The sequence below is a fragment of the Lepus europaeus genome, chromosome 5 (genome assembly GCF_033115175.1).
Source record: "Lepus europaeus isolate LE1 chromosome 5, mLepTim1.pri, whole genome shotgun sequence".
Lineage (NCBI taxonomy): Eukaryota > Metazoa > Chordata > Mammalia > Lagomorpha > Leporidae > Lepus > Lepus europaeus.
The window spans coordinates 103,703,112-103,715,842 of record NC_084831.1 but is presented as its reverse complement, the minus strand read 5'-3'; the positions used below and the strand labels follow the sequence as shown (position 1 = coordinate 103,715,842).

The window sequence follows — 12,731 nt, the reverse complement described above, 5'->3', positions numbered from 1 at the left end:
GTCCATCCCTGTCGTGTGTGGAGCTGTCGTGGTCCTGGGTGGACAAACAGACCTTCAAGAACTTGCTCTATTTCCTTTACTTACCAAGAAATGGAATTGTTTCATAATATGTAATTCTGGTTTTTTTGTGTGTGTGAGGAACCACAATGCAGATTTGCACAATGGCTGGGCGACTTTACATTCACACCACAGAGCATAAGAGTTCCAATTTCCCCAAGCCCAGCACTTGCTTTGTCCTGCTTTTGGCCATCATAATGCGTGTCAGGGGCGACCCAGGGCGGCGGTGACTGCCCCTCTCTGCTCAGTGCTGTGGGGCAACATCCAGGTCCCTCCTGCACATCTCCTCTGGGACATGGTGGCTCAGGTCCCTCACCCATTGAGAACTGAGCTGCTTGGTTTCATTGTTTCTGCATCACGTGCTGTGTAATCTAGTCTTGCTGGACCACAGCCCTGGCTCATTCCTGCAGGTATTATCCTCGGTTGATTCTCACAAACGTAAGGCTAAGGAACTGCGGTACAGACTGTACACCCTGCAAAGCCTGAATACCGGCCGCTTAGGGAAAATGCTCGCTGACTCCTGTTCCAGATGTACGGCTACCACCTGATTCTACAACAATGTCACCTGAAACTTCCAGACTTTTCTCTCTTCTGACTTACAGTGTAATAATTTTGGCTTAACTACTTTTGCACTATATGTTTCAGAAGCATTTGGTTTGTCTCAACTCTGACCTTACAAACTGTACCTTTTTTACCTTTTTTTTTTTTTTTTTTTTGGACAGGCAGAGTGGATAGTGAGAGAGAGAGACATAGAGAGAAAGGTCTTCATTTTTGCAGTTGGTTCACCCTCCAATGGCCGCTGCAGCTGGCGCATCTTGCTGATCTGAAGCAAGGAGCCAGGTGCTTCTCCTGGTCTCCCATGGGTTCAGGGCCCAAGGACTTGGGCCATCCTCCACTGCACTCCCGGGCCACAGCAGAGAGCTGGCCTGGGAGAGGGACAGCCGGGACAGAACCGGCGCCCCGACTGGGACTAGAACCCGGTGTGCCGGCGCCGCAAGGCGGAGGATTAGTCTGTTAAACCACGACGCCGGCCCAAAATGTACCTTTTTAAATGAATCACTTGTTTCCCACTGACGTTACCAACAGATCTACTGTGGATTTTTATTTGACTTGGAGTACAGCTTCAGGCAGTGATTGTACTGACAGATTCCAACAGGACAACCTTGTGGGTGCTACTCTACACCTCCTCTGGCTTGGAAAACTCCTCCCAGAGCGCCAGGCCCCAAGGAAGAGTGGCAGGCTGGCATAGCTGGCACAGGCTCCTGAGAGGGAATTTGTCCACATTTCCAAACTTGGGGAACACCTCCTCTATGCTGGGCCCCAGGACACAGGACTCAGGTAAGACACAGAGGGATGCTTCCTCCATGGGTTTGTAACTCAGCTGGGGTTGAATATACATACGGGCAACAACGATCATACAGTGGGATGTTTTATTGAGAAACATTGAAACTGTAGACGAGAGCATCTATATCAGGGAAAGCTTCCGGGAGGAGGTGACAGAGGGGTCTGCCCAAGCCTGCTCAGCCACGTCCCCATCAGCCCAGCGGCTCTCAGAACCCCGGCATGGCTGCACGTGGCCCTCGGCGCCCTCCCTCCAGGGTGAAGCAAGGAGGAACCCGGGCAGAGGAGAAACCCAGGGCCAGGAGCACAGCGACATGGATAGGGCCCGGAAATGAACAAGATCCCTCATAGCCCTGCCTGGGCACGCACTGGCCCCACACTCATCCTGCCCACCCAGCCCCTACTGTGGGCAGCAGAACAAAGAAAATCCAACAAGGTCTGCACAGTCAGCGCCCAGTCAGGGCATCACAGGGGTGAGAAGGGCCCGGCTGAGGTCAGGCCCTCCTGGGGACCAGACAGCACTGGGGAGACCCCGCTGGGGAGCAGGGCCGCAGCCCAGGCACAGCCATGTTTCTGGCAGTCTGGGAGCTCAGACAGGGCCCACGGAGAGAGACGAGGACCGTGGGGTCGGCTTAGTGCGGGAAGAGCAGCCTTAGAGGGGCCGTGGCTGAGAAGGGTGGGGGCTGAGCCTGGAGAGCCTGCGTGGGAGGGGCTGGCTCAGGACACAGGCAGCCAGCAGGCTTTGTGGGGGAGGGGGTGGAAAAAGAAAGGGGTGAAAAGCCTGAAGCTGGGCCAGGGAGACCTGAACTCCAGCGCCAAGCCCACCTCCTTCCAGGGACCTATATTCCCGTCCACGTGGCTGTCTTTAAAAACAGGGGCACTCTGATGAAGCGGCTGGATTTCATGTAGGCAGAGATCTTCGGCAGGGCCTGGAGTTGGAAACAGAAAGCACAAGGAGTCAGGGTCTGCGGAACCCCTGGGCTTCAGGCAGCCCCAGCGCATCACGGCAGGACCCCGACAGCGGCCTCTCCCCAGGGCCTCACTGGCTGCAGGGAGTCTCATAGGCCCACAGCCCTGCTGGGTCCACGCTGCCTTACTTACGACTCAGGTCCCGCCTTCATGAGAACTGTGGGTAGGGAGACGCTGACAGCGCGGTGCAGACTCAGAGCCCACCCCACTCCCCGCAGGAACCGTTCCTGGCCACCTTCCATCCGAAGGGAACCCTAGCGTCACAGCGGGTCGGCAGTGTCCTCGGGTTAAGGGACTGGGCAGGAGATGGGCAGGATGCGTCCTGGCTCTGTCCCTCTCCCACTCTGCCCTCCACCTCCCCACCCCACAGAGACCCTGTCACCCCCGTCTGCACAAACATTCTCCTTTTCACAACGAGGCTGCCGGCTTCCCTGGGATTGCACACACAGGAGGGACGGCCAACGGGACAAAGGGGCTGAGCCCACGCCAGGCCACCTTGCAAAGCAGCCTGGCTCTCACCCAGGGACTCTGCAAGCCCTGAACTTAGGGAACAGGAGGAGCTGAAGCAGCAGAGCAAGGCCAGGCCGGGCTCCACCCACTCCCCGGACGGACACAGGAAGTCCTACCTCCTGCACTCGGGGTCTGTGCCTGGTCTCACTGTCTCAGCCCCTCGTCCTGAGCCCTGCTCCACACACAAGGCCAGGACACGCATGTGCCAAGTCCTCTACACCAGGAAACTAGTGCCCAAGGACTTCCTAAAGAACTCAGGGGGATGCACAGTGTTCTGGACCTAACGGGCCTGGCCTGTTTGGGCAGCAGGGTCGCACACAGATCTAATCTCTGCCTCTCCTCCCAGGAACTCAGCGTTGAGCCGACGGTTGCAGAATCGCCAAGGCCACAGGCTTGGACCTGATCCAGAGCTGATGGAGCTGAAAACAACATCTTTTGTTGGGAGTGGAACAGAAGAAAGATTGGAGACTGGACAAACCTGTTTAAAAAATACCTCCAATTCCCAAATCTGTGATACAGTAGGATTGTTGGGAGCAAACATGCTGTCCCTGGGAGATGGACGTGCCCGTGTGTGAGGTCAGGGCTGTGCTCCTCAGCACCACCATCCACCTCCCAGCTCTGCGGAGCCTGCAGTTCTATGCTCAGCTCCAGCATGGAGTCACCATGCACGTGCATCCGTGTAAAAACAGGCCCTGCGCTAAGTCACAGGCAGAACAGTGGGCGCTGGAGTCAGAGCAAGAGAGAGGGAGGGAGTGAGAGGAAGTCTGCATCGTCCCACAATCAAGACAGGATCCTGCACCAGGGGCACCTGCATTACAATCCATCCGGGCACCAGAATAGCCTGGGACCTCAATGCTTCCCCACAGGGACCTGATTGGTGCGAGCACGCTGTCCATCAAGTATGATCGCTGTCAGTGTCTCTGACGCTAACCCTCCATCCTCCCAGGTCTCAGCCCTCCTGAGGCCAGCTGACCACACACGGCTGAATGTCCTGCCTCTCTGGTGAGTCCTGGGATGGGAGACACAGGCTGCACAAGGCCCTGAGGCTGCGCCTCTTAGCACAAAATTGGAGAATCATGATTGATGCCTACAGCCTCCAGTGCTCACAGCGCACCCAGCACAGCTGAGCCTGGTTCCGGGACCCCGAGTAACAGGCTCACAATCTACACTCTAAGTTTCTTTATGTCACATGGAGTAGGACCTTGTGCAAATACACCTGACACAACCGACATAAGACGCCAAGCCTGGGTCCTAAGTCTCCAGCTGGGCTGCAGTTTAGCTCCAGGACGCTGAGCATGGAGGGACGGGGACAGGGAAAGACAGCACAGAGTGAGGAGGTCAGGGGGTCACCTCGAAGCGGGACATGAAATCCTTCAGGTTTGGGAACGTGTCCAGGCACGCGGGCTCAAATATCCGGTTCTGGTCAAGGATGTCGTAGACCAGGAAATCGGCGAAGGTGATCTGCAGGAGCCAGGACGACAGGGCTCAGTCCCGGAGGAAGACCGACCCCTCCGTCCGCCCCACCCGCACCCCCCCCCCTTTACCTTGTCCCCTGCGAACCAGGGCCGCTTCCCCAGGAACTGCGAGTACAGCTGCAGCTTCTCAGGGAGCCCCTTCAGGTACTCGGGCTTCAGCTTCTCCTGAGGCACAATCAGCTGTCACCACCCTCAGACACAGAGCCCTGCAGACAGGCACCGCCCAGTGCTGCCCGGGCCCCGCTGGCCAGGGCTGAGCAGCACAGTGGCCCTGGGCGGTGCCCACCCTTCCCCTTCGTTCATCAGCACTGAATAGACACCTCCTGGGTGCCTACCCTATCTTCACAGGCACTGGGCAGTCACAGGGGAACCCAGCACTGTCCTGAACCTGTCACCACCGGTGTCCACAGAACCTCTAAGGGTCAGAGCCAGGAGAGCCATGAGCACCTGGCTTCCCCTGGACTCAGACGTGGGGTGAAAGCAGAGACAAAGAACTGAGAGATCTCAGGAGAGAAGCCGAACCCTACCCGGGGGGCAGGGGAGCAGAACAGGTATCTGCAGATACAGAAGCTGAGACTTCGACACTGAGGATGGAGGGAGAGGAACAAAGGTCCTTGGCTGACCTGGGCTGTCCATGGGGAATATGCTTATCCCTGTGGGGGCACGGAGACAGCCCTGGGATAGGGCACCCATCTGATGATGCTCCATCTTGGACTACTGTAACTCATGTACTGGACTCTGTTCCCAGGCGCTGGCACATGGTGGGAACAGCTGGGAAAGACGGCCCATGGCCAGGGTCAATGGTTAGATATGAACTAGATTCTGTGGCCAATTTCGTATTTAGAAACTGAAGTTTCCCTCCAGGGCATCTTGATGTGTGATAAGATTTGGGAAACTGATTCAAAGGTATTATTACACCACATTTACAAGGTATGGAATCAACAAATATGACAGACAGATAATTTCTGAAGGAGCAGGGAGTTCATTGGAAAACAGGACCAGTGCCGATGTGAACACAAGAGTACAATTCCTCACTGAACCCCGCCACATCCAACCCAGCGGGCACTCACAAAGTCAGGACTGTAGGTCACTTTGGCGAATTGGAAGCGGGTGTCCATAACCTGGTTCTCCAGAATGTCCACGCGAATCCTCTCCTCTTCCGTCTCCCCACCTGCAGCCCACACCACAGAGACCTATGTGTCCTGGCCCAGCCTTGCCCAGGGGATGCTCCCCGCCCCTGCCCTGCAGCCAGCCCCACTCACACAGGCCGTGCTTGCGGGCCAGGTAGCGCAGAATGGCATTGCTCTGCGTGAGCTTGTGAGTCCCATCAATTAGGTAGGGCAGCTGCGTGGTGACCAGGGCACTCAGCTGGGCTCTCAGGCTCCCAGTATCCCCTTCCCCGAGCAGGGGCAGACAGGAAACCCGGCACCCTCTGTGCCCGGCCCATGGCAGGCTCTAAGCACACACTCCGTACAGTGAGTGAGTGAGCTACGACACAGAACATCACGGGAAGGCAGCACAGACAAACAGCATTGATGGGGAGCTGAGCAGAGGGCTCTGCTCCTTAAACCTTCAAAGTGGGGATCAGCGATGGAGACACAGACACCTTGCACACACACTCACACCAGGTCCCGTGGACCTACATTGGGAAAGTCCAGGCCCAGCGTGAATTTCTCACTCAGCCACTGGCTTCTGTCATAGTCGGGAGCTGTGGAGTAGATGAGGTGAGAACAAACCTCCCCAGTGTGCAGCCCTCTCCCCCAGGACCCTCCCCCAAGACAGGCATCTGGGATCTGAACCTCTGGGTGCCATATCCAGGTCTGGGGGAAAGAGTGAAGGTAAGAGGTCTGGACCTGCATGCAACAGGCTTCCAAAAGGTGTGGGGACAATTTGGGAGACCCCAACCCACTCACAGCCCAGCCCCTGCCTTGGGATGCCACACCTGCACCCTCCAGGGGACCCAGGAAGGGGCAGGCTCAGCTCCAGCTGGTAGAGGCTGCACAGGAGTGCAATGAGTGGTCGCGGGGGGTTGCTACGTGTCTGTAGTCAGGGGCTGGGCAGAAGTCAGAGCAGGCAGGTGCATTACCGTCCCCCATCCTGTATCTCTTTTCCTCATAGCTGGTGTCCGTGTATTCTAGGAGCAATCGGATTGGCAGAACTGGCTGGAGGAGATGACCGGGGGCAGAGGACAGAGTTGTGGGCACTCTGCCTCCAGACCCCGATTCCTCCAGGTGAGCCCCCACCCTAGGCCTGATACCACTCCCTCCTCCCTCCCTTCCCCCCCACACACTAGGGGTGAGCATGAAGAGCTCCAGATGGTCTCAGAGGTGTCCACAAGTTCCTCCAGGAACCAGGGCCTAAAGCCTCCCCATCTGCCCAGGGCCCCGTCTCCACCCCACCAGCCGAGCAGACCCCTCGCTCACCCCACGGACATCCCAGTAACCCAGCGTCACAGGCATGGTTCAAGCCAGTGGTATAGGCGCAATGGCCTAAGCAGGAAGGACCTGGGGCTTTTGAGAGAAGGTGTAGGGCAGGAGGGGCGGGGCTTGCTGCGAAGGCGCCCCTCCCAGCCCCTCCCCTCCGTGTTTGCCCTGAGGCCCAGAGAGCAGCTCAGGCCCCACCCGCAGGAAGGAGCATGACCTAAGGCTGTCCCCAGGGTTCCCTGGAGGGCTGCAGCTGGCCCGTCCCCAGATGACTTCAGTAGATCCCAGGGGTTGGCAGTGCCCTGGCAGATGAGCCAGAGCTTAACACAGCCTCACAGTCCCCCCTCCTTCCTCTGCTGGCATCACTCCACCTTCGTCCCCGCCCTCAGGGGTTCTAGGAAGTTTGCTGCAGGCTCAGGCCAAGAAGGTGGGGGTGGGTGGGAAACCATGGTTTAATTCAGCACCTATCTCTGCAAGACCAGTAGTGCTAGAAGCTCCTCACTGCAGGGTAACTCACGTGCAGCCAAGTGCAGACTGTATGTATACATACCATGGGCACGCACAATTGTGTGCTGTAAGTAATCACCACCCAGCTGGGGACAGAGGACATTTCCCGCACTCCACAGGCCCTCAATGAATCACCTCCCACCCGTCCAAGGTCATCATTCATCTGATTCATCACCACAGAGTCAATTTTCTTGTGAATTGATTTTCAGATAGACAGAATAATACAGTAGCTTCTTACTTTATTGTAGCCAGATCCTTTACTCAATATTATGTTCTTAATGGTAACCTTATGTTGTGTGTATAACATTAGCACATTTATTTTTGTAGAAATATAATATTTCATTATGCTAATAATGGAATTAGATTAATAAGCCACAGCGTAGTTCTTTCTCTTTCTTCTATTGATGATTAGAATTGTTACCAGTGTTGACAGTAAAAGTGGCTGTTTAAAATAAAGATGCTTTCAACATTATTGTATATAACTTGTGGCGACATATGCAATCCTTGCTGGGTGCTGGGATTCCTGGGTTACAGGTAGAGTAGGTTTAGCTCTAGTTGCTGTATCAGGAGTCTAAAGTGGTCATCTCAAAGCAGTGTATCAGCTTCAGTTACTCGATGAATTTTTTAAAATTCGGAGCTTTGAATAGAAACCATTCTAGTGGGGAAATTCTAGGATCCAGCGATGTTTGTAACTTCTCTGCAGCCTGATCAGGTTGAGCATGTTTCCATACCCTATTGGCCTTCTGGACAGTCACTTGTCAGGAATGCCTACTTGGGGCAGGCACTGTAGCACGGTCAGTTGAGCCCTCTGTGACGCCAGCATCCCATATCAGAGTGCCAGCTCCAGTCTCGGCTGCTCTGTTTCCTACCCAATTCCCCGCAGTGGTGCCTGGGAAAGCAGTGGAAGATGGCCCAAGTGTTTGGGCCCCTGCCACCCATGTGGAAGACTTGAATGGAGTTCTGGCTCCTGGCTTCAGCCTGGCCCAGCCCCAGCCATTGTGACTATTTGGGAAGTGAACCAGCAGACAGAAGATCTCTCTCTCTCTCTCTCTCTCTCTCTCTCTCTCTCTCTCCATGTCTCTTGAATAAATAGATAAATATTTTTTAAATGCCTATTCAAGTCTTGACCATTATGGACTTTTACTTTGGTTGTGTATTTTGGATAAGAGACCAGCTAGGGTTTGTATGGTAGAAGGTTCCATTAGAATCTTGATCCCCAGTGGGGAGATGTTCCAGGAGGCAGAGCCTTGACCAGCTGAGGCAGAGTGGAAGGAGGGCAGGTCAGGGGCTATCACTGTCATGGAGTTTAATAGTGGGCTTGCAGTGCTCATTTCTGCAAGATCAAAGTAATATGAAAAGACAAGCTTAGCCAGCCCCTGAATCTCTGGTTTCCTAATCACAGATGTTCCATCACCGTGCAAAACTCTGAGCTAAATAAACCTCATTGCTTTACAACTACCCAGGCTCATAGAAGATGCTGACACAAGACTTGCTGGTTTGCGATAATCTCTCCCACCGGAGCTTTGCCTGAATCGTGACCCACAACACAACTGTTGTGGAGACACTTTGGGCATCGCCGAGCTATTGCAAACACCTCTTTGCAGCTCCTTCCCCTGTGAGTCAGCGTGTCTCCAAGAGGATGCGATGCTGAGGCCCTGGTGACTGATGTGTGAGGTGCAGGGAGCCTGTGCTCAGGGTGCTCCCGCAGCAAGAAAAGCCTAGGATTCCAAGAGGCCTTCGGCTTGCAGCCTCAGGATGAGAGCCCAAACCCCTTTCTTTAGTGAAGAGCAGGCCATCCACACAGGGATTCAGGGCACAGCAGCGTCAGTCTTCTCATCAGAAACGCTGATGCCAGAAACTAGTGGGGAATCCACCCGAGGTCAGAGGTCTCCACTCTGATCCATACCCAGCCAGACAACTAATGGAGGGAATGCTGGGATAAAGACAGCATCAGTAGGGCCGGGGCTGGGGTGCAGCGGGTACAGCCACCACCTACGATGCCAGCTCCCGTATTAGCACCAGTTCAAGTCCCCACAGTTCCTCTTCCAATGCAGCTCCCTGCTGATTCACCTGTGAAAGCAGGAGAAAATGGCTCAAGCACTTGGGCTCCTGCATCTGCTTAAGGAGACCTAGAAGAAGCTCCTGTCTCCTGGCTTTGGACCTGCCGGCTCAGCTCCAGCTGTTGCTGCCGTTTAGGGAGTGAACCAGAGAATGGAAGACCTCTCTCCCTCCGTCTTTGCCTCTGTCTTTGTGCCTTTCTAATAAATAAATAAATCTTAAAAAAAAAAAAAAGACCTAGCACAATGACTAGCCCTTTTAAAAAAAGAAGACAACATTGATCAGTAAAGACAAGACTCAAAAAATTTTCTATTTTTCCCATGACAGCTGTGCAGCAGGCCTGGGAGGCCTCCAAGGCCGCTGAGAAAATGAGCAGACAGGGCCCTGGACACCTAGCAGAGGGGACAGAGCCACACAGTGCGGGCACCAAAGGCTCCCGGCTCCCTTTGCTGGGGACCCCACCCCGCTGGTCCTCAAGGAACTTAAGGAAAATGGAATTAAAAGGCAAGAATATTTTGTTTTAGATCAAAAAGAAACCCATCATTTGAGGGATCCTTGTTAAAATTCATGACAAAAATTCATATTATAAAAGCTACACATAGAATTCAAAATTTTTGCCCCAAAGTAAACAGATTTCCTCATTTCAAGAACATTGTGAAGAACTCTAACACAGCAACCTGCTGTTTGTGTTGTGTTTGTTATGCTGCTGATTACACGTACGATGTGCCACCCCGCCCATTTTCACAGCTCAGATACCAGGAACATCCATCATGTGTTGCAGCCATGAGGACCACCCACCTCCTTAACTGCTCTCCTCCTGCAAACCCCAGATGGGAACATGAAACCAGTCCTCCCACCCCAGCCCTGACCCCTGCAACTGCCTTCCATTTTCTGTCTCTGTGACTTTGGCCCCTACACTACACCCTGGCGCTGGAATCAGAAAGCTGTTGTCTTGCCTGACTGGCGGGTGTCACTCAGCCTCATGCCCTCAAGGGTCACCCATGTTGCCTCGTGCTCAGAATTCCCTTTGGTTTGGGCTCAGTAATAGAGGCTGCAGGTGGGCACATCCTGTCCTCATCCACTCCTCTGCTGGGGGACACTGAGGTGGGTCCATCCCTGTCGTGTGTGGAGCTGTCGTGGTCCTGGGTGGACAAACAGACCTTCAAGAACTTGCAATTTTTTTCCTACTTACCCAGAAGTGGAATTGCTGCATAATATTGTAATTTGATTTATTTTCATTTTTCTGAGGAACCACAATGCAGATTTGCGCGATGGCTGGGCGACTTTACATTCACATCACAGAGAAAAAGGGTTCTGATTTCCCCAAGCCCAGCACTTGGTTTGTGTGGCTTTTTGCCACAGCCATCATAATGCGTGTTTGGTGGCAACCCAGTGCAGCTGACTTTCCATTCTCGTGCTATTTGGCAACATTCGGGTGCCTATTGGCCGTTTGTGGAAACGTCTGTTCAAATCCTTCATCCATTGAGTTGTGAGGGCTGGAGTAGTGGTGTGGTAGTTTAAACTACTGCTTGCAGCACTGGCATCCCCTGCGGGCACCAGTTCAAGTCCCAGCTGCTCTGCTTCTAATCCAGCTCCCTGCTAATGAGCCTGGGAAAGCAGCAGAAGATGGCCCAACTCGAGCCACTGCACCCACATGAGATACCTGGAAGAAACTCCTAGCTTCAGCCTGGCCCAGCCCCAGCCGCTGTGGCCATTGGGGGAGTGAACCAGAAGAAGGAAGACCTCTCTTTCTCTCTCTCCCTCCTCTCTCTGTAACTCTACCTTTCAAATAAATAAAATGCATCTTAAAAAGAAAAATTGAGCTGTTTGGTTTTATGCTTTGCGCTCATCTGTTTCTGTAAATATAATATTAATGGAACACAGTCCATTCATTCATTCATGTATGTTGTACGGCTGACTTTTCAAAATATTAAGGTTGGGGGACCGGCGCCGTGGCTCACTAGGTTAATCCTCCGCCTGCAGCACCGGCATCCCATACGGGCGCCAGGTTCTAGTCCCAGTTGCTCCTCTTCCAGTCCAGCTCTCTGCTGTGACCCGGGAAGGGCAGTGGAGGATGGCCCAAGTGCTTGGGTCCCTGCACCCTCATGGAGAACCAGGAGGAAGCACATGGCTCCTGGTTTCAGATTGGCGCGGAGCCGGCTGTAGCGGCCATCTGGGGGATGAACCAACGGAAGGAAGACCTTTCTCTCTGTCTCTCTCTCTCACTGTCTAACTCTGTCAAATAAATTAAAAAATGATAATTAATAATAATAATAAGGTTGAATAATTTTGACAAATTATGGCCTGCAAAGCCTAAAATCTTGACCACTAGAGAAAATGTTTGCTGACTGTGATCTAGATATGCATCTACTTTCCACTTAGCTCATTCTTAACTTCCATTACATTTTAACTTCTGTCTTAAAGTTTAATAAACTTTTGACTTAACCAATTTTTATCTGGTAGGTTTCATAAGCATTTATCTTGGCTTGACTTTGATCCTGTGAACTGTATCTTTAAATTAATCATTTATTTCTCAATGACATTACCATTACACCTATTGGGCCATTTTTATTTGACTTCAGGAGTGCACCCACAGGCAGTGACCATTTGGACAGATGCCCAACAGGACTCTCCTCCACCTCTGTTCCCTATCCTGCAGGAAGCTACCGAGGCCAAGTCCATTGTCCGCCCAGTTCCAGGAGCCTGCTCTGCTCGGTGGTCACACATGAGTTCGCCTCCTTTGCAGATGGCCTCCTATGAAACGCCCACATCCTCTGACCACATGGACTGCCACACTGTGGCCCAGCACACCAGGCCAGCCCTTCTTAGGCAAGTTATTCCAAGGGCAGCCAGAGACTCTGAAATGCTTGGGTTCAAGACAGCTGCTGGCTCAGGCTCCAGTACCTGCACATTTACAAACTCTGCACGCTACTCTCCACCTCCTCTGGCTCAGATACTTCTTCCTTCTCAGAGCACCAAGCCCCCAACATGAGTGACAGCTGGCAGAGCTGGCACAGCCTCCCGAGAGGGAATTCGTCCACATTTCCAAACTTGGGGAACACCTCCTCTATGCCAGGCCCCAGGACACAGGACTCAGGGAGGACACAGAGGGAGGCCTCCTCCATGAGTTTGTGACTCAGCTGGGGTAAAAAAACAAGTACAACAACAATGATAATACAGTGGGAGATGATTTATTGAGAAATATCCTGAAAATCGAGATGAGAGAAAGCTTCCAGGATGGGGTGACAGAGGGGGGTCTGCCCGAAGCTTGCTCAGCCCCGTCCCCATCAGCCCAGCAGCTCTAGGAACCAAGGCACAACTGCACGTAGCCCTCAAGCTCTTCCACAAGGCTGAATGAACGAGAAACCCAGGCAGGAGCAACCCAAGGTGA

The 12,731-nt window shown here is 53.4% G+C and overlaps 1 protein-coding gene across 1 annotated transcript; it reads right to left on the bottom strand.

Moving 5' to 3' along the window:
* Positions 1–1,507: 1,507 nt before the first annotated feature.
* LOC133760035 (glutathione S-transferase Mu 1) lies at positions 1,508–6,847 on the bottom strand. The gene is made up of 8 exons (XM_062191924.1): positions 6,776–6,847; positions 6,439–6,514; positions 5,996–6,060; positions 5,615–5,696; positions 5,423–5,523; positions 4,422–4,517; positions 4,228–4,338; positions 1,508–2,327 (listed from the first exon to the last, which is right to left on the bottom strand). The coding sequence occupies exons 1-8, from the start codon at positions 6,809–6,811 to the stop codon at positions 2,238–2,240; spliced, it is 657 nt and encodes a 218-aa protein (XP_062047908.1). The 5' UTR covers positions 6,812–6,847; the 3' UTR covers positions 1,508–2,237.
* Positions 6,848–12,731: the final 5,884 nt, after the last annotated feature.

What these genes read in the sequence shown, in the direction of transcription:
- LOC133760035 (XM_062191924.1), bottom strand. Translation starts at nt 6,811, where the DNA reads ATGCCTGTGACGCTGGGTTACTGGGATGTCCGTGGG. An exon ending in GTTACTGGGATGTCCGTGGG is followed by an intron (nt 6,515 to 6,775) that starts GTGAGCGAGGGG and finishes CATCTCCTCCAG; the next exon opens with CCAGTTCTGCCAATCCGATT. An exon ending in GAGATACAGGATGGGGGACG is followed by an intron (nt 6,061 to 6,438) that starts GTAATGCACCTG and finishes TCTACTCCACAG; the next exon opens with CTCCCGACTATGACAGAAGC.